At 36.9% G+C, this 22,218-nt stretch overlaps 1 protein-coding gene across 2 annotated transcripts; it reads left to right on the forward strand.

The window, feature by feature from the left end:
* The first annotated feature begins 4,794 nt into the window (after positions 1-4,794).
* On the forward strand, positions 4,795-20,872 carry LOC139144109 (transmembrane protein 26-like). Of its 2 annotated transcripts, XM_070714779.1 has the most exons (3): positions 4,795-5,492; positions 18,614-19,430; positions 19,484-20,872. In XM_070714779.1, exons 1-2 carry the CDS (start codon positions 5,484-5,486, stop codon positions 19,397-19,399), a joined length of 795 nt encoding a protein of 264 aa, XP_070570880.1. In that variant the 5' UTR covers positions 4,795-5,483; the 3' UTR covers positions 19,400-19,430; positions 19,484-20,872. The 2 variants fall into 2 exon arrangements, 1 of the variants encoding a protein (XP_070570880.1); XR_011554742.1 differs by lacking the exons at positions 18,614-19,430; positions 19,484-20,872 and adding an exon at positions 16,641-16,809 and having other exon boundaries at positions 4,824-5,492.
* The last annotated feature ends 1,346 nt before the right edge of the window (positions 20,873-22,218 follow it).

Consider the following 22,218-nt stretch of genomic DNA (forward strand, 5'->3'; position numbering starts at 1 on the left):
GCTTAGGTCAAAGGTCAAAGGAGTACATGTTGGTCATTTTTTATTTCCACCTCAGTATTTTACCAGTTTGTATTTCAAAAGCTGTTGCAAGCACCCACTAACAGAAGCTTTAACATATCTTATCTGCAATCTCTTTTCTCTCAAAAGACATACAACTGCCAGCTGAAGATTAAACTTTTTTCCTTTATGCATGATTTTGACTACCAGCTTTCACAGTTGATAATGGAAATATACATCACTCTGTGTTTGCTATGAACACTCAATTGTCAGCCAATCTCTTGACTCCATGAACTTGTCCCATTATTTGTTAGGATTTATTTAGCCATTGTATGACTGCTGTTCAAAAGCAATCCAGAGCAGAATTCAGGCCATTGCATGTCACAACCTATGACCGACCCTGTGCATTCTGTGTCTATGAAAATACAGCTGATATAGTCTGTAATGACCAGATTTATTTAAAGATCACGCTTCCCCATTCTCAAAACTAAGTTATAGCAGAAAGACGTTGCACCCTCTCAGTTTCATTTCTCCCAGAATTATTCTATCAGAAAAAGGGATTCTTGATGTTGATAACTTTAGCTGTGATTCAATTATTAAAATCACACAGAACAGTTATTGATTTTTTTCAGTATTCACAGTATGCATGTTTTCATTTCAGTCAGAGTTACAAAGAAAAGAAAGCTTTACTCTGAACATTAATATGTGGCAACAAAGAGATATGATTCGTCTGTGTTTGCTGTTGAAACAAGGAAAGCAAAGCTTTTCGCCAGAATCATTCTGTTGAAAAAGAGATTCTTGGTGGCAATAACTTTAGCAAAGATAAAATAATTAAAATCACACAAATGTTAATTTGGAACTGGAAAATGGAAGGGATAGTATGAGTTAGTAAATTTCAGCAAAGCCCTTTGTGGCCATGGCTATAGAAGTCATCTAGTCCCCAACCACAAACATATATTCCTTCTTTAAAAAACAAGGATTAGACCATGAATATTTGACATTCTGCCAATTCAAATATCTGTTCAACAACACAACAGAAGATAAATTACAGTGTGACGTAGGGAGGATTTCATGCAAAGTACCCTATGTGTGTACTATAATACATTGCTGGTTGTTACAGTGTTTCTCATAGAGTTGTTGGGTCTTAGGTATGAATTGTCATTTGCAGTTACAGCTTTGAAGTGAATTTCATAATATTTTGCATAATATATGGATTATGTTACATTTTGAGCTGAAAAGCTGTGTTTAATGTGTCAGTATCAGATGAGATATTTTAGTATTCCAATGTGTTGGCCGTTTGATCTAATATGTTACATTTACCAGAGTGTAAAATTATAGGCTTGTCTACTATCTCTCTACATGGTGAGAAATGTCCCAACCCACATGATCCATAGCAAGTAGTCTGTTCCAATGTCTGTGAATGAACATTGCTTTGTTAGCAAATGTAAATGGCAAGGCATTCAAATTGTGTTTTTTGAAAATGCTTTATTACAATTTTAGTTAGGAGAGTACACCTTTCTCATCGTGTCAATAGATGCATGTAAAAAACAGCTAAGATTAATCTCCCTACTGACTTCACTCACTGAATTTTCTATTGTTCATCATCATTGAAAGTTGCAGCAATGTACACACAGGCAACAGTACAACACACATGTATCTTGTAAATGACAAAGCTGAACAAAATCAACAATAAGAGAACAAAGTAATGTCTTATGATGGCATTTATGACCAAAGAAAAAATGCTTGCTGTGATAAAAGCATAGACTTTGACGATCTAGCCAGACCCAACTATGTGGCAAAAATTTTACCGCAGTAATGTCAATATTTGCATACAGCATCCACTGTATTATTCATTGTTGTTTTTCATATATGGAAAGTCCATTGCCTGCACAGCTACGTTTATATTCAAGAACATATTGAGATGTATTTTATTTGTCACAACAGAGCTTTTATTTCTGTAATTTAAAGAAATAACTTATTTTCCTATTTTATTTGTATTCTGCATCAGTGAGATTTGTGTATCTGTTTACAGTGTTTGTCAGCACATACAATTAATTTGGTAGTTGAATGGTTTAGCGTTGCCAGAGATCAGTAACAATGACGTCACCATTGTGGTTCAAATTTTGAGTGGAGATGTACTGTAGAGCTAAATTAACAACAGAATGGCCATGAGGTAATTTTGACTGCATTGAAATGAAAATAGGAGAACTATCATGGAATTGGTATTGGAGAATTATTTATAAATCTTGTTGATGTTTTAGCATATGAATATCAAAGTTGGCTGTGTATTCACACACATGTAAAACACATCCTGGTACATACATGTATACATGGTATGTACAAACAAACAAACATACATACATCATACATACATACATACATACATATATATATATATATATATATATATATATATATATATATATATATATATACGATATATATATATATATAAACACATCTTGTACATGTATGTTTGCAATTACACACACACACACACACACACACATTATATATATATATATATATATATATGTATGTGTGTGTGTGTGTGTGTGTGTGTGTGTGTGTGTGTGTGTATGAATATATATATACATATGTACGTACATATGTATGTAATGTAATGTATGTGGATATATGTATTTATACATATGTGTGTATCTACATACACATTGTATCTACACACATGTATACATAAAATGCCACATATATGCCTCCTGTATACATTGTACATGTATGTATACATTACACACTTACATATACTGGTACTTGTACAATGTTCCGTACACACAGCTGAGCAAACAGTTTGACACACAAGCAATTGATATGGAAGTGTCTTGTTAATCATTTGTGGTATTGAGACCTGAACTGTTCTTGCTGTTAAAATGATTGAAGAAAGAAGTGTTACGTTGTAGTAAAATGTATAGTTTTATAAGAAACTATTTTTGTTGTAAGTATATTGACACTGTTTGAAGTGGATGTGCTGTTTGCTTTAAAATGTTAATAAAATGTTGTGCATGAATTACAAATTGCCTGACGAGATGCATTTATTCTATTACAAATACAGTTTTTAAGTGTAGAATATTTTCTAATGTAGTATTGAAAGTTATTGCCTTTTTATAGCATTTGCAAAAACTTAATCAACAATAGGCATTTGTTCTCTATCATATTTAAAGTATATGCTTTTTATGTCAAATACAGTTTTTAAGCAATATTGGAAATATTCCCAGTCGAAATATCAGATAGAAATAATTGTTTGTTTGTGTCCTAGTGTACTTTTTTTTGCAGGTTTATATACAAAAACAGTGCTTTTGAATTGGACTACCACGTGGCTTTTCTATCTACAAATGTTTTCTAACAAAATATGCTTAAATGCCAGCGAGCTTGCAGAATGTCACATTAAGTGTGAAATGTAGGGATGAAAAAAGTTCCAGCTTTTATTATTGAGAGTACACTCACATTACATGGAAACAACATGAAACCCAGATAACTACTCTATTAATAGTACTCAACATAATTATAATACCATATGGATGCTCACCTGCCATAGTGGCTGTCTGTAAATGTCGCCCTCTAGAGACAGAAGCGATAAACGAAAGAATTTTTTTTCGGAACAAAAATGTCAGAAGCCAGGGTAGTAAGTTGGAGAAAAGTGTACCCTTGTAAGTTTCTGTGCGGTGTTATCAAAAAACTTATCCTAGAAATTTATGATTCGAATTTTATAAAATTGATAGGAGCTGTTATAACCGAAATATACTTGTGTAGGGACGATTAACTCTGATCTAACAGCGTGTACATGTGTGTGCTGTCACAAAAAAGGTATTCCCGACCGCAGGCCGTCCGTACATTTTTGCGCCACAGCGCGGAGAAAACAAATAATTTAAGTTCCGTTGAAGTTGAAGTTCGATTTTCAACCTCCAAACAAATATTCAAAGTGTCAACATACATAAATGACATAACTTTTCGTTCTGCTTCTTTTTACGCTATTTCAGTATCATTCGCTCTCCTGTCTCATTTCTCATTCACCTGGCTCACGTGCGTTTCACCTACTGACCTCATTCAGCGGTCAAGAATTATTGTTGACATCTGAATTCTAGTCCGAATTGAAATTTATTAGTAAACAACAACGTTGCTTAATGTATATGATGTATTATGAAAACAAGGCGAATATTTGTAATCTCAACAAACTTCAGGTAGGAGTCTAATAAAAAATATATACTTCTTTACTTGCTGAAAATGTCAGAGGTTACAACTAATTGCTTTTATAAAATCTCAACCTTAACCCTTTGAGCGCTGTAATTTTTCCCACCAAAATTATAGTGTGCAACATTTTACCAATTTTGTGAATTTTTCTGTAATTTTTACGACAATTTTGGACCAAATGAATATCACATTTTATTGGCTTCATATTTATATCAAAATTTTCGCAAAAATTAGAAAAAAATTGACTGGTGTATATTTTGATATAGGCGACAAAAATTGACTTTGGCGCTCAAAGGGTTAATCTGCAAAGTTCATGCCGCCTATCTGGGGTCAGTGTGGTGATATGAAATTCTGATGTGGTAGCATTGACATTTCATTTGGCCATTCTTGGGAGGATTAAACCGAATTATTCATAAAATGTAGACGAGAAACTTAAACTACAATTGTATGGATACGATTTACCTCAACTTTATAATTACTGCACCCTGCCATAAAGGATCGGCTACATGTAGCGATGTTCTTTTGTTTAGTGTTTGTACACATGGTAACCATACGTCAAAGGGCCCTGCTTTCACTACACTGCCGACGTGATTTAAATGACGATTAAGCATGTATACGCATCCATCGGTACAGATTCTAAGAGGTGACTTGGATGTGGTAGGAACTTTATCGGATTATTTATCTTGTTGTTGAACTTACCTTGACGGTGGTGAAAAGCTCAGCATTTGTTTGTGAACGAACGCGTACGAATCTTTGTGAGACACTAGAGCGCAAGTCATTCTGATATCACGAACAGTTAAGATTGTTCCGTCAGCGGGATTGACGCGAAGGATGAAGAAAAGCCACCGCTGTGAGTGAGAACTACGAAATCTATGCATGTGCTCACGCTGATGCGGGATAACTGAGATAAACAGGATGTGTCGACCGTCGTTGAATTCCCGGGAAAAGCTTTACAGTAGGCCTACAAACGAAGTTAAACATGCTGCACGGTAAACATAAGATGAAGCAGAGCACAAGACGACAAAAAGTCCCAGCGTTTCATAAATGAAACACCAGTGGATATCTGCAGCATGGATCGTTGATTTTGTCCAGTACGACGTCATGGCCGTGATCACCGTTGTCAAGGCGTGTACTGTCCGGACTCTCTTTGCTGTTCATGGGATTTTAGCAATTTGGAGAGTGGTAGACGTGAGGAAGGATCAGTATTATTGGTTTTTGTTGGTGTCTCTGCTAGGGCTGGCATGTGAAAGCACTCTGACACTGAAGTTGAGAAAGGGAAAGGAATGGAAGTGGTAAGTCTATCACAGAGCTTTAACCTGTACAGTTTTAATATTAAGGAAAATTGAAGTTCGTACTTTCGGAGTATTAGGCAGAGTAACCGAGTTAGACGATGAAGTGCATTATTTTCTTAAACAGAGTAATTAAGGTGTCGGCGTCCTTCCGCTGGCAATGAAGATCAAAACCCTAAATTTGGAAATAATGTAGAAAATCGTCATCACTGTAACGCAACGAATTAAGGCAAATATTGCTGCCAAGTCACATTTATAGGCAGACTTTTTGAAAATTGCTGAATAACAGTCAAAGCCAGTTAAATGTTTATTTTCATATCTTTTAAACAAAACGGAATCGACTTTTTACTACTTATCATTTTAATGGCATTTTGAAGCTGCATAAAAGAGGCGAGTTAACATGTTAACAATATTGTTTTCCCGTAATTATAGGGCCCATAGTAGTCGTTTCATAGCCTCACCCCTCGCAAAAACATAAATACATTTAAGGTAGAACGCACCTCGGGGACAGACATTCGGACTCGCTAACTTTTACAATTCTCTTCTGATATACAACATGCGGGGGTTCATTTTAAAGCTCTTGGTGAAAGAAAACTTTTCACCGGCTTAGTTTTTCGAAATTTGAAAATTTTTATTTTTTATTTTTTATTTTTCTCCACAGAATTGACACAGGGATGGCGGCCATTTTGAATTTCTAATATGGGTATATCTTGGGTAATTTGTTTCTCTAGTACCAAAATTTGCACGGTGACCCCCTATTTTTATTCTTGATTTTGAAAGAGAATGATTGAAAGATTCATTAAGGAAAGTTAGAGCAAAAGTTTAAGTCTTTCACTTTCGAGGTGCATACTACACTTAAGAAACACTCTCTTATGTAAATCTCCGACTGGGTCATTGGTTGGGAGCCCACATTTACCATTATTGACTGGTACGTAAAGGATATAGTTGACGTACAGAGAGAAAGCTGGGTACAAATATAATTAGGCAGACTTTTTGACTTGCGGGAGCCTTTGGCCACATACATCAGTTTTCTATCACAGAAGTCAGTAAATGATGTTTTATCTTTGTAGTATATATCTTAATAGCTGGATATATGACCTATATACAGAAAGGGGCAATTTAACGGTCATTTCCCGGTTGCTTGCTGTTCGTTCGTGCCAACGCTTTCCCCTTTTTATGAGCTATGGTATTTACCTTCAATAAATCTATTCTTTGTCGGCTATCATGCTTGCAGTCTCAATATCGACCGAGTAGTGCAAGGCATTGACCTAAGTATCCGGTTATCACCTATAATGTTGAAAAACCGGGTGGGATGAATCTTAAATTGAAAGAAAACTGTGTAATTACTCCCTAAGGAAACGATAAGCCTGGACAAAGACAGCTGGGAACGAAAACGACGTAATATTTGCAGGTATTAACCTAGCCGCTTGTTTCCAATCTGCTGTGCCCTATAGGTCACACTGAACAGCGGTAAGAAGCGCGCTGCCAGAGACTGTGTTGAAATATTGCCAAATGTACACTTATTTGCCGACAAAGTTTGTGGAAGGATGATGTACCGATCCTAGGGATTAAAGCAAACACAGAATACGTTCCCATGCCACCTCTGCAAATCCGACAGTTATGATACCGTATAATTTTAGGAGCAAATATTACATCGTAAGCTATAATCTAAAATCTTCTATAATTACTAGTACTTAATATATAAAGGGCTGACTTCTATAGATTACAGCATGGACAAAGAGAAGGTTCCAATGGAATCAAGGCAATACCTGACAGAATAACGGCACTACTTTGATTTTTTTTTCATCGATAATGTAAATTCGATTTTATACTGTAAAATGCCAAGCTGTCAAGAACACGCTTGTACAGTTTATGTACATAATGCTTCACTGGATTTGCCATCATTTAGGTATTACCTATGTAGTCATACGTATAGTCTATGCAGCTTTTTACGGTCATTTCTAATAGCCGCTGCTTAGTTATTTCTTACAAGGAGATTACTTATTTCCTTCATGCAATGTGAATCCGATATTATTGATGATATTACATTTTCATCCATACGTGAAAAATAACAGCGTGGTTTCAAAATATTAGATGAACGGATACATAGAATTAGTCACAGTTTATCATTTACAACAGTAATAAATCATTACTAAATGACGTCTAAATATGGTAATAAATAAAGCTGTGTTGTCTTGACGTTTTATGTATTTCCAACTTTTGTTTCACTCCTTAAGGTAGTATGCACCTCGAAAATGAAAGATAAACTCTTGCTCAAACTTTCCTCAAGGAATCTTTCAACCATTCTCTTTTAAAATCAAGAATAAAAACCGGGGGGGGGGGGGGTCACCGTGCAAATTTTAGTACTACAGAAACAAATAATCCAAGATTTACCGATATTTAAATTCAAAATGGCCGCCACCCCTGTGTTAACTCTATAAAGAAAAATAAAATTTTCAAATTTTTCAAAACCTAAGCCGGTGAAAAGTTTCCTTACGCCTAGAGCTTTAAAATGAACCCCCACAAGAGAAATATCAGCATTGTAAAAGTTTGAGAGTCCGAATATCTGTCCCCGAAGCGCATTCTACCTTAAAACCATGTCAAAATGCCTAGTGTTCAACTTGTCCGACCTTTAGTACAATGTTATCCTGGACAGCTGAATTCAAGTCCCGTGGAGAATTCATTATTTGTCTACTTTGACGTCACTCATTGCACACAATTTGCAAGCTGAATGCTTCATTAGTTTAATGATACTTTCTTCTCTTTCTACAGCATGCTAAATTTAAAATATTTCAAAGAAGAAAACAACTATTAATAATTATATCTGTTTTCTTACAAAAACGCAATGGCAGTTTTATCGAACGTTACACTTACTGTGCCTGTAAATACACTGGCAAAATTAAAATGAAAATGCAAAAAAATTGACGAATACATTATTCGGGTTTTCGAATATTCAAATAATATTTCCGGAAATACCTGAATTGAACAGCAAGCTAGAAAAACGAACTACTTTATCAAACGTTTTAAGATCACCCAAGAAACAGCGCGTCATCGCCAACGCGTACTTAACCTTTTTACACTAATAGTGTTTCCACGATTTTCATCTGATACGTTACGGATTTTTATCAGTGCAGCTCTCACTGTCATTGAAGACATCACGAGGTGAAAATAAACAGTAATAAACAGTAATCGAGACAAGGTACGTAAATGCCAATGAATGTCATTAGTATGAAAAAAGATGCGAGATAACTCGATTGATAGCGTGACCAGGGAACGTCCAATCGATGAATGGGGAGGGTTGGAGGACACAGGTACGTTTATCTAACATGTCATTGATAGGGTCTTCTAAAGTCCACGAGGTATCATTTTTTCTGAACTAGACCATCGGTATGTTCACGAATCTTGTAAGTGCATTACCAGCAAGAAGAGGGGGATAATCACTGACATATAGAATAGCCTAAAGACTATACTCTCTCTCATCCCACCATGCCAAATAAATGCTGGACGCACTCGCCCCAACGAACATCTCTTCCATATACCTATATACTCCAAATAGCCAATCAAGCCTTCTAAATAGCTAGACAATCTTCAAAATGACACTGCTTATTTTCCATGCAAACTTATTTTAAATAAAAAGAACGATTGGCCATTGCGGCCCAAATTTCACAAATATATCGGTTTCTTGAAGTAATATGCCAGTATCTGTGTTTCAATATATACACAACAGAAAAATGAAGAATTCCATCAAATCCTGTTTCCTTCACGTAAACATGCATTGAACTGAATATATGAGTTCTGAATTGGATACACATGTTGTGACTGATCAGATAATTCTTTTACTGCAGTGCTCCTCTTTGCCTTTTCATTTGTGTGACGATTGCATATTACTTTGTGTTTTTGTTTTGTTTTGTTTTGTTTTGTGTTTGTCTTCGTTCATTTCTTGATTTTATTACTTGAGCAGCTAATAAGATGAAGTTTATTTTTATTCATTTTCATCGATGTAACCGAACAAAAAAATCATGTTACAGTGCGACTCCGCTAACGTTTTCTATGATCTTTACACATTTCTCTTGTGTGACACGTTTCAATAGGAAAGGCACTGTAGCGGAAGAGTTTGAACAGATGCACCTTTCATACGCATGGTACATGTTTTGTACATGCTTTGGTAGATGTACGTTTTGACATGTGTGAATGACAGTACATCAAAAAAAGCAAAATCGATGTCGAAAAAATCCATCCTTTTCTGAAATTACAGCACAGGAATTTGAAGGATTGACTAGAAATCAGACAATACATTTTTTACTAAAGCAATGAAAATTTATTCCGTAATACTCTCTGAGAACCACTAACATTTTTAACCTTTGGCAAGCTAAATATTGTAATTTGTGAATATAAAGTTTGAAGAAAATATCGGTTAAGATGACGTCCGTGTCATAAAAATCTTGCCTTCTATCTAGAATTTGTCGATCTATAAATTTCCCGAGGGGTCATCACATGTATTTTCCAATCAGAGCGGTTTAACTAAAATCTCTCGATCGATTCATCAAGGATCGCTTCATGTACTGCAGGGCAACGTGAGAGAGGAAATTTGAAATATCTTGCCCATCCATGGCCCATTATAACAAAACGGTCCCTCATAAGATGTGGTTGGCATTCAGGTTTATGCTCAAAGTCAATCAATATCATTTCTGACTTCAGTAGCAAAGGCCATTACACACTGTCTTCATTTCGTGTCTCAACTAATGGGCAAATAATGCCAGCGAAAAAGTCAGATGTGAACACATCAATTGATCGGGGATTCAACAATGTCGCATAGCGGAGAACGTGATGGGATCAATACCTCTTAAGTTCAGTTGGCTATTCATCTGAAATCTCGGCTGAAATTACCTTCCTTGCCAACGACAAGTGACTGTCAGAACTTCTTGACTTACAGTCTCACCATTGTAAACGCAAGTTTTGTTACGGCAAGGTTTTTCATTTCGCGTCATTTCAGTTTTGGAGTTGCGATATGTATATATATATATAATATATATATATAGTCTCAATCGTTAATAATGTATTAGAGTGTATCAATGTTCCACTCTGAGCTTGTAAATCCCGATATTTCGAAGGGACTAAGCCTTAGTCCCTTCGAAATATCGGGATTTACAAGCTCAGAGTGGAACATTGATACACTATATATATATATATATATATATATATATATATATATATATATATATATATATATATATATATATATATATATATATATATATATATATATATATATATATTGATACACAATATATATATATATATATATATATATATATATATATATATATATATATATATATATATATTTTTATTTTTTTCAAAGAACACGCTTAGCTGCTAAACTGGTGATATATATATATATATATATATATATATATATATATATATATATATATATATATATATATATATATATATATATATATTTATATATAATCCCATGGTATTTTTCTCTGTTTGACGTCATCGTATACGAGTGTTTTTCGCGGAGCCGTACAACTTCGAGCCGAAGGCGAGAAGTTGTGCGGCTCCGCGAAAAACACGAGTATACGATGACGTCAAACAGAGAAAAATACCATGGGATTATATATTTATCACATGAACAGTCTTCTTATTTTGCTGTGATGTGGATGGATCAAAATTATTGTAACAAACTGCATGATTTTTATCGCGATTTTGTGTTTTATTTACGCGGATTAGTTACATTTATGAGTAAAGCGGCCAGTCACCCAGGAGAAGTGCAAATGTTTACAGGTATACTTTCATTCATAAATCCCATTAACCTGAAAATTAGATACATCCGAATGGTATCTCCACCAATCAGACATACGGATTCGGTCACGTGCGCCTGTCAATCATTGTCTCGCGCTGGACCGATGCCAAGGCAAGTCTGCCATCGGCGGACATATCTTTCACCGCGCTAGCGACGGATAACCACAGTATTTTGAGTTATTTAGAATATTTACAATTATATTTATGAAGTTAATGCAACGACACGATCGAAACAGTAGTTATCATTCTTAGAGATCCTGTGGCTTTTAAAATATCACAAGTTTACAATCTTGGCGAGCCCGAAAGTTTCAGATCGATGACACATACAGTGTACGTTTGTAGTGGGCACAGCTGCCGTCACCGGTCTCCGCCGGTGGCCATCTCAGTCGTCAATGTTTTCGTCTTACGGACTTTGATGTTTGCTGTGACACATATATCGCCCGTAGGTACATCCCAATTTTGTTACTTGACGGGAACTCTGTTCTGTTGTGAGTGTTGTCCGAGTCAACTTTCGAAATACATCGGATTCTACAGCGCTGCACTGTACAGGTCGACAGCTTATGTCTTCACTACAGCCTTACGCTGCAGGTTTGATTCCGATCGAGAAACAACGGAATAATTTGTGTGATGAAGGAAATTTATCGTTGTTCGTCGAATGACTTTATGCTTATGGCTTCTATGTCGCTTTCCCGAAGATTATACGGTACTCATTTATTAAGTTGAACTTTCGTTGAGGTGTATCTTTCGGGTTTATCGCCAACCGGGATCGCCAGGTACGACGTCGCTTGGCGATCGCCAGGTACGACGACGTCCACATTGAGCTTTACGACTGGTGCCGTGACGTTACTGAGCCATTAAAACGATCGACGGTATCCTCATTCGATTCTTGGGAATAGCTAAAGCTTTAGCGACTCGAAATTTCGTTGGACATGCCTTCTATGTTTCCATATTTGGATTTATCGGGTCACCTTTTTGTAAAATGCCATGAGAGCACGGCATCGATCACGACAAATCGGTCTGTGTTGCGACGTGCATGTGCGAACGGTACCATTGCAGGAAAAAAGTTCCGGTTGATGACGTACAACAGGGGTAATACGGATTTCTTATCTGTGCTGGTGTACGTCACACAGGTGGAGATACGGGCCAGTTCATGTGATAAATATATATATATATATATATATATATATATATATATATATATATATATATATATATATATATATATATATATATATATATATATATATATATATATATATTATATCAATTGCACCATTTCTGCAGCTTTACGTGTTCTTAGTTGCATAATCTCTCTCTCTCTCTCTCTCTCTCTCTCTCTCTCTCTCTCTCTCTCTCTCTCTCTCTCCTATACACCGAGTGTTTATCTTTATATCATTCAAAGAAAAGCAAACCTCTTTCCCTTGACCTTCGTGAACGCGGAAGCCAAGAGCGTGAAGAGCGTGTCATAGCGATTAACAAATGTCACTTTCAATCAGCTTTTTTACCATTCAGATTGTTCAAACTGAGTCGCCATTATACGTGATTTAATTTTGCTTTTTGTTATGCTTTTATAGCCACCACAAAATGTGAAATCGTGCGTTCAGTGCTGAATGGTATACAGAAGCAAAATAGCGGCATGTCTGAAGCCTGGCACTTTATCCAAGATACACATTTTATGATGGTTCTTAGAAACGCACGGTTGAAATCACAGTTACCACGATGCCTTGTTTGTTTAGTCGATCACTAACTTCACTGCAATGGAGATGGTCTTATTCATGTCAAAATTGTAAGACGAAAAGCTGCTCCGAAATTACTTGTCTGTAGATGAGGAAACCAAACAAATGTTGCTAATTAAGTCACATTGTGTTATAATTGATGTGCGTGACTACAGTTTTCAAAGAGCAACTGGCAATTCTAGCAGTTAATTTAGTTGGCCGCAAGTCAGTATTATTGTCGTCAATAGAAAAGAATCGCTTCCATTGGTGACAAGGACGTCTGTCAGAAAGGAATTGTGCAATTTATTGCACGGCTCTGTACCATCGACGTCAACAGCTGCCGATCGAAAATGTCAATCTTTCGTCACGTTTGTACAGATGCGGCGAGCATTACGCATGCTCCGTGTTATCCAAAATAATAGAAACTGTCTGTATAAAGTTAATCATATACAGCTGATTCATCAAACAATTGAAAAGTAAAGTAATTTCTTTGAAGTGTCTTCGATGGCGCAACAAACTTTCATATAGAATTGAATCTAAATAGAAACGTTTTCACCTTTGGATATGCTTACTACGCAATTTAAACTATTTTGAAGAAGAGTGCAGTTGTGTGACGGAAGTAGTGACACTTCCGAATATTGCTATACGTGTTTAGAGGGACATAAGCTGTAACTTGTGGCAAGTTTTTCAGTATTCTGCTTCTGTATATCAACTACCGTGTCTGACCCTAATCCGTTTGTCATGCTGAACTTTCGCGTATTCTTTTTGTCAACACAGCTTGTATGTGTGCAGTGATCATTGTTTATTGTTTACAAATGAATTCTATCTAGTCCGGACTTGAATACAATTTTCAACAATAACAATGTAGATTATACTCATATAGGTTGTGTTGATATGCTATAAACACTGGCATTAAATTACAGTTTAGGGATTCAATGCAGAAAGTGTAGGGAAACCAAAAAACAACAGTTTTGAAAAAAAAACAGCCAAAAGATACAGCTTATGCAGCTTTTAAATACATGTACACTCGTCATGTATGTATATTTGTGTCTCTATCATTGAACGAAATGAAGACAGGATTATGTATGTTTCCTTACACTTTTCGGGTTTGAAGACCACAATAATACCATCTGCAGTATTCCAGTGTATCTCAAGTCCAACCATCAATATTTCAACGTCTTCTTCAATAATCAACTTCAGGTATATTATTTCAGTCATGTGTCAGTCAACGAAGCTTCCATCACAAAAGGTTATTGACATTCAGCTAGCTCTCGTCATCACCCGAGTTATAGTCAGTTCATCTCGCCATCCCAAGACAACACGTCGTTGATGGCAGGAAATTCATCGTAATGTATACCGCAATAACGCCATAATTTTGTCATAATCTCTGCCGCTTCAGCCGCCAAAGAACCATCAAAAGTTAATATGTGTTGTCAGTCGTAATAACACATGTCACAAAAGATGCATGCGGAGCCATACTATTGCAATTTATTGTGCGTCATTCGGATAACTGTCCCTTTACTTACCGTTATTATCAGAACCCGGAATAATTTTGAATCTTATATTGCCAACTGACATCTATATAAAGGTGGGTCGCAATTACTGTTACTGTATTTTATTATGTTTTGCCACTTTATGTCGTCGACGGGTATTATAAACGACCCGGGAGGCCATTGATGCAGGCTAATCAATATAAGCTTTTCTTTCGCAAGAAATTACTTTTCTCCTGGATGTAATCTCACAATACGTGTAAATCGCTTTTCTACGGGCTTAATACTCAATAGTCCCAAAAGAAACGTCACGTGATATTAAGTCGTGGTCGTTTTAACCCTCTTCAGGGGCTGTGATATGGATAACTGCGGAGTTCACCTTATACAGTTGTCTCTGCACAGCACTCATAAAGTTTGGCTTTGCGTTGGTTTATCATGCAGAGTACTGGCGGCTATAGCGTGTTCTATTATCTGGCGTTCCATTTGACCACTTTAGAACTGATCCATTTCGGATCCTACAGCCATGTTTCAATGCATCTTAATTTTCGGTTGCATCTTGAGATCTGTTTTTCTCAAGGTAAAAAAAAATGTTGTTTACGTGATCAGTGGGGATAATGGGTATTGGTGTGTTTCACCTGAGGGTTGTTCGCATGGAAACGTGTTTCATGCAGTTTCTTGAAGGATAGGAGGGCGGACGCGCATTTTCCCCAATTAGTGGGGTGTTTGCTGAGGAGCAAAGGAGGGGGGACATCTAGGGGTTGTGTATTTCGGAGAAGGGGTTCCAGAGTTTTAGTGAATGGCGGGGAGAGGGCATGTGCGGTGTTTGTTTGTTTGTTTGTTTGTTTGTTTGTTTGTTTCTGATGAGGAGTGTGCGAGACGGGAAAACGTGGACGAGGGGACATTCTTTCAAATCGTAGCAGGAGAGTTGTGGTTTACAGCTTTCGGTTGCCCAATAAATATTTAATACCCGAAAATTTACCCGTAAAACACCGCGGGCAAAATGTGTCGAGATCGACTTGTTGTCTTATCTTCAACAACGAACAGCTTATTTCTATGACAGAAGATTGAAATTTGCGCCGACCTCGTTTAACCTGTTCCCTCGAGGTGTACTTAAAGAAATGTGCTGATGATGAGGTGAATGAAATATACAATGACTGCATTTGTGGTGTGTTAGCTATATTATATTCTATCAAGTCAGGACAGGCAAGGTTCGTGACAAGACTGCAGACATCTGATAATAACACTGTCTGATTCAAACCATTAATCTGATTTCTCTTCAAATCCTTGGTTTTGGTAAACAGCCTTTTCAATATAAACCTTGAGTTTTAAAACTTCATTGCTACATAGTGCATTGAGGATCATGAAATAAACGCATGTTAATTCTTGAAAACCCTATTGTCTTACAGATTGAATTTCTCTTCCATTTAAATTAAACTTTCTCTCTCAGCTTGTAATACGTGACTCTGAAAACATTTTAATGTGAAACTGGCGTCACTGGGCAATTATGTAAAGGTTCCACTGCGACCGGCAAATTTCCATTCAATCCAGATTCCACGGGGTTTTTTCGCGTATCATTGACATTTTAGCCGTTATTTATAAGCTGGTGATCATGCGTACACTTTTTGTCGTCATATTGTCTCCTTCTTTATATCCGTAAAGGCGTACGGTTTTTACACAATAATGGGGAAGGGGAATAAGAGAGGTGGAAAGACACATAAACTAGGCCATCTGGACCTAGTTATCTGGACCAGGTTTAACACTCACGTCACATAATTAATGATATACATGAAAAGCGAAATTCACAAGTGATAATACTAGCTCTAAATACATCCGTGGCCTCTTTATTGTTGATTAAGCCCACTTGATGTAGTCAGAAATTCTGTTTGTACAAAGGCAAAACCGGCTCTATCTGGGGTCGTAAATGAGAGTTTATGATTGGCACCCTTGTACCTTACCATCTTAATCGTAACCGACATTTTTTTTCTCGCAGTAAAACTTTGATCAAAACCAGTTAGATTATTAAGCATTGACGAGTTCAGTGTACACTCAAATTTAAAATCAGCCTCATTTCTAGATATATCACCCTTTACGTTCCCCTATAAATTCTTGTACACTTTTTTATTCCTCCTGTGCAGGTTTTGTCCCAGCGTTTTGTTTTATCTGGGATCCGTACTTCCCTGCATGTGGATAATGGAACTTGTGAACTTGGAAAGGCGTCTGGAATATCGGGATAGCCATGGAATGAGCAATTGCTCGGAGTTGAACGTATTCAAAGCGGACGAGGCACTGACGACCATGTCAGGGGTAAGATTTGAGGGAAAGAATACACAGTTTAAATTATGGAAACTCAATTCTAATAAATCAGATACTTGGAAACACTAGGAGATTACATCTGATACAGTACTTGACTTGCTAATCAGTTTGTAGTGTACATTTGCACATTTTTATACGAAGTGAGTTGAAATCACGGCGAGTAGAGTGGGCTGCATTAAGAATATTTTCCTCGTCACATACTTTTAAAATCTAATTATCCTTTCCTCAATTTGTCTGTCTTAATGCCGTGTTCCCCAAGTTCGGTTTGATTCCATAAACGGCACTTGTGTCAAATGATTGACAGCAATCGCATATGCGCACACATTCTGAATCTCAACTAGGTTCTTCATTTAGTTTATTAGTTTGCAATCATTGAACTGCGGGTTATCATCATCTTCCCGGGCTCACGATGTCAATTTGGTGTTGTGATATTGGGCTACATACCTCAAAGGGTTGTAAACAATCCCATGTACGCATGCGTTTGAATCTCAACAGGTCCCTCACGTCATTTTACTATTTTGAAAACATCGAACCGTAGGTAATCAGCATCTTCTCCAGCTTATCATATCATTGATAATAAAACTGAGGAACGTTTGGCAATAAGAACATTCTTATCAGAGCAGGGCTTTTCAGGGTTTAAATACAAAGTGGAAATGCCGCCTTTTAAATTTGATTGAACATTGGTGTGCACGTGTTCAGAATTAACGTCAGAAATGACAAGATTAATTAAGTAATTGAGTCATAAAATTCGATACACAAAATAAATAATGCACAGCGATGAATATTTGACGTTAGAAAGATATTTTAGACGAAAGGCTTCAAGGTCTAACGTCATGTGGTGAAATGATGTGTGAAAGGTCTCTGAAAATCCCAAACTAGCCTGATTAGTTGCGATGTTGAAATTCGTTAAATTACGAATGCTAGAAGCGTTTGAACTGAGAGTCACGGCGGCGCAGGAAACTCCGCGTAGAGGAAACCTTCTATACTGGAAATTTCAAGGACACCTGTAAATTGCCAGACCAAACCGACTACTAGGTAGAGATTGTACTGAAATGGGGACTAAAATTTGCCAGTGGGTACAATTAAATTTCATCTAGCTATCAATAGTTATATGTTGTTAACTGAGCTAATTAATCAAGTGGAATTGTAAATATTATATGGTGTCCTTAATATTTGCTATGAACTCTATTTTGCGTAACTCTTCTTTACCTTATTAATCGATAATGTAACTGTTTTGCCCTGTATGCATTAGTCTACGCCGTTACAGCCCTGCAATTGCAGACGTTGAAGTAAGAAAAAATAGTCGAATATGTCATTGATTAGATAAATTGCATGCAACGTTACATAATTTTGCCTTTACATTACTATTTTCCCTGTTAAAGATGGAGCTTAGATAGGGTAACAAATAAACAATGTGCTGTCATTCAGTTAAATCTTTCATCAAATGTAGCGTGACTCAAACGATATCGTCTCAATCACACTGTTTGAAAGTCTGGCTCGACTTTGCAACTCAAAGACTTCCGGAGACAAGTAATTTTCCATCCCTCCCATCGCTGGAAAATCACAGAAAATCAATGACATTGGATTAGGGGTATTTATTTACTTATTTATTGTTTTTGTACATAGCCTATTCTATCACAGGCACTATTCTGTTATAGATTTAAATTGGGTTTTCAAACCCATACCAATATCGCACATGCAAGCTGCAAATTTGTTGTCTTTGGAAATTGTGTTGGAAGTACAGAAACACTGGCATAAATTTGTAAACTGTGACTTTATGTTTGTCTCTTGTTAGTTTCGCCTGCCAATCGCTCTGAAAAGCGACGAATGGGTTCTTGCCATGCAACAACTTCTACTTGGACTGCTCATTGTCGGGCGTTGGATCCTTCCGAAGGGAGAAATTACACGAGACCAACTTTCTCAGTTACTCTTGGTCTATATCGGTATCGCTGCTGATATTCTAGAATTCTCCACGGAGGCACTCAAGGAAGAACAGGTCAAATGCAACGAAATACTCATCATTATTTTGATGGGGGTCTGGTCCTGGAGTCTCCTGCAATTCTGCTTTGTGTTGACAGCGACAAAAGTACGGAAGCCGAGAATGGCATCACAAATGAGAACGGTGTCAATAACATCGCCGACGTGTCACTGCTGTGAGACGGAGGTGTGGGCGATTATGCTGACCCTGCTGATGCAGGACGGACCGTATCTGACGACGCGTATGTATCTGCTGGTAAGGTACAATATCGACAGTCAGATGATGGTGTTTTTCACGTGCAAGAATTTGCTCGTTGTGCTGCTGCAACTCTATCGACTCATCGTTCTGCGCGTTGAGAAACAGTCCGGAAACGATCGGCGACCGGATACAGTTGCATTGGCGACTATCTCGTCCACTGATGGAAGAGGGCAGCGGTCCGGAATGGCGCGGGCAGTTTCAAACGTCAAGACACAAAATAACGAGATCGACGTGTCCGCTTTCATTCTTGCTGCTAAAAACGAAGAAAGGCAAAGAGTTATAAAATCTCTGGAAAACTTGAGACAAGAGAACGGTAATATCAACCACGCAGTTGAAATTGCCTGATCTGTTCCATTGTGCAACACTTGTATGACGGGTAGCGCTGAGCTGTTGCCGTAAAGAGGCGCGTGGTTTACGACGATGGTATAGCACTAAATATAAGAGCGTGGCTGTCTCGGCCGACGTTGCAGTATTCGAGATAACACCATTCAAGAGTTTCACGTACCAATGAACAATTTGCCAGTCGGAAAGCAATCCGTATTGTATTTGCCGTTCGAGTTCACTTTTCGTATTGAAATCAATTGACACGCAGTGATGTGTTGTGTCATTGTATTGACACCAACAAACTCGGTAACATTTCTCAATAAGATAGAAATTCACAATTAACACTGAAACCCCGTTCACTCGGAAGGGCACATAGCATGACTGTTACCATGTGTACTGAAAGTGGGTCACTTTGTGTACACTTTCTCTATTTCTCAGGTATCAATTTTCACAATTTATGGAAAATGGAGGGGAAATTTAATAGACGGAACAAAATTATCATCATATCCGACAAGAGATAACTGCCATTTGCAACTTTATATTCACATCATTACAAGCCGATATCTCCAGTCTACTTGAAAGGCTCATTATTCATTTACCAATTTTATGATATTACAATTTTACTATTAAATGTCTTTTGTGGTGAATTTTAGTAGGATTTAATCTAGTTTTGCTCATAGGTGCAATAATTCGCCATAAGTGTAGGCCCACTTCGCTCTTTTTCTCTGTCTAGGTAGGTGACCATTCTCTGCCTCTCTACTCCTGTCTCCCTTCCCTTATGTCTATATCTGACTGCCCTTCTGCCCATGTTTCGATCTTTACATGTCTGTCTACGTATTTAATTTGTCCGAGTCTTCTTTCACTCGATTAGTGCCTCTCTCTCTCTCTCTCTCTCTCTCTCTCTCTCTCTCTCTCTCTCTCTCTCTCTCTCTCTCTCTCTCTCTCTCTCTCTCTCTCTCTCTCTCTCTCTCTCTCTCTCCTCATGTTATTCAATTCAACCATCCAATTAATGGATTTGGCCTGATTTGACATGATTATTTCAGGGATTGCGTCATTCCCTTATATTGCTAGTAAGAAAATTATATTTCTGCCAATAATTAATTAAACGCATTGGCGCAAACAGTGCCCCACAGGTGAAACTATATAGGAATGTTGACAGCTTTTATCCCTTACAAGCAAACCTTAATGATTCCGTTATAACTAGAAATTCAAACGCACGATTTTCTCCTGTTTTACATTATTGATCTCTACGATTGTTGAAATCGAGCCTTCAGCGGAATCTTCAGATTTCATTGATTGGTCAATAGAATTTTTGCATTTTTGAAATTTTACCTTTCCATCTTTAACAGTAGTCAATTGGGTATTATTTTTCAATTTTCAAAATGTCATTTCATTTCTTATTCATTAAGAAGATTGTTCTATTCATTGTATGAGTTTTTCATTTTCTAATGTAAAACATCAGCCAATAAATATGTTGCTGTTTCTTGTTCAGTATCATAGTCTCTGAGTCATCAATCTTGTATTCATATACCAGTGACTTGCATGTAGACACACAAAAGAATACCATTAAACTGCCGTTAAAGTGTCCGTATTGTGATTTCCAAAACTCTTTGACATGCGTTCACAATGATAACAATATTGCTGAAACGACAAGAATTTCATGTTTATGAAAATAAGTAGCTAATAACAGATGAATAAACATAAACAACAAACAGATTGCTATCATTCTCTTAGTACTTAATTCACTGTAAACAATTGGTATAGACCAAACCATGCCTGGTGCTGATAGGTTCCATGGTTCCATATAGTATGATGATTAGCCGTTTCTTCCCCGTTCAAGTGCTTTGTGTTCTTATAGGCCATGCAGCTAAATGCCTTGGTAAGTAAAGATTGTCAGTAGACTTGAACAGTAAATACGACAGGTTGGTTTCACATTTCTTAAATTGTTTGCACTCTATCCGTATCCGACCACTGAAATAATCCAGTCTTGGTGTGCATAATTGTATATCTATTCCAAATGATTGATGCTCCATTTTCTTTATCTGTACAGCTGATAAAGATTAGCCACTTTTAAATATTCACATTATTAGCCAGTTTTAAATATTCACATTCTACAAGATTGAGGCTCATTGCGTAAATGCTGTGCCCACTGAAATGCCTTAATATATTGCAGCCAGCCTTGGTTGAATTATTTTGCCTACCTAAATTGGAATCACTGCTGCTGAGGCAAATACTGAACTATTGGCAGATTGGAATGTAGGGATGATGGTAAAACATCCACTGTTTACAGTTCTAACAAAAAGGAAAAAATAAAACAAACTTCACTCTCTATAATAGTGAAGGAAAACAAGCAAATATGCCCAGCATCTTTCTATTCGCTTGACTGCAATTTTGGCTTCTTTGGAGGTAAAGTACGTTGAAGAATAAAGTTGAGGAAAATGTTTACACTTACCTCTTTGAGAAATTCATGTCCACTTTGACAAAACACAACACTTTGTTTTATGTGCATATGACCTGAAAGATTTTAATGCTGCTTAATATTGCTACATGAAAGCATTGTTACTGATAAACAGTTTGCTTTGACGTCTAATAAAAAATAAATGAAATAATATAATGCACATGGCGAACATACAAGAAAATTATTCTAAGAAAGTTTACCTTATGTTATGGCAGCCAGCCTTATTACCATATAATGACTTTGTTTACGTATGCTCCAATGGCATTGTTTATTGTTTACTTTCATGACATTGTTTATTTAGAGGCGTTCTACTGTATTTGTCGTATACGGTACTATGCGTCCAAAGCCGCAGCCGCAGTATATGTGCTGGCCATTACTGTTA

This window comes from Ptychodera flava, chromosome 11 (genome assembly GCF_041260155.1).
Source record: "Ptychodera flava strain L36383 chromosome 11, AS_Pfla_20210202, whole genome shotgun sequence".
In the NCBI taxonomy this organism is placed as follows: Eukaryota; Metazoa; Hemichordata; class Enteropneusta; family Ptychoderidae; genus Ptychodera; species Ptychodera flava.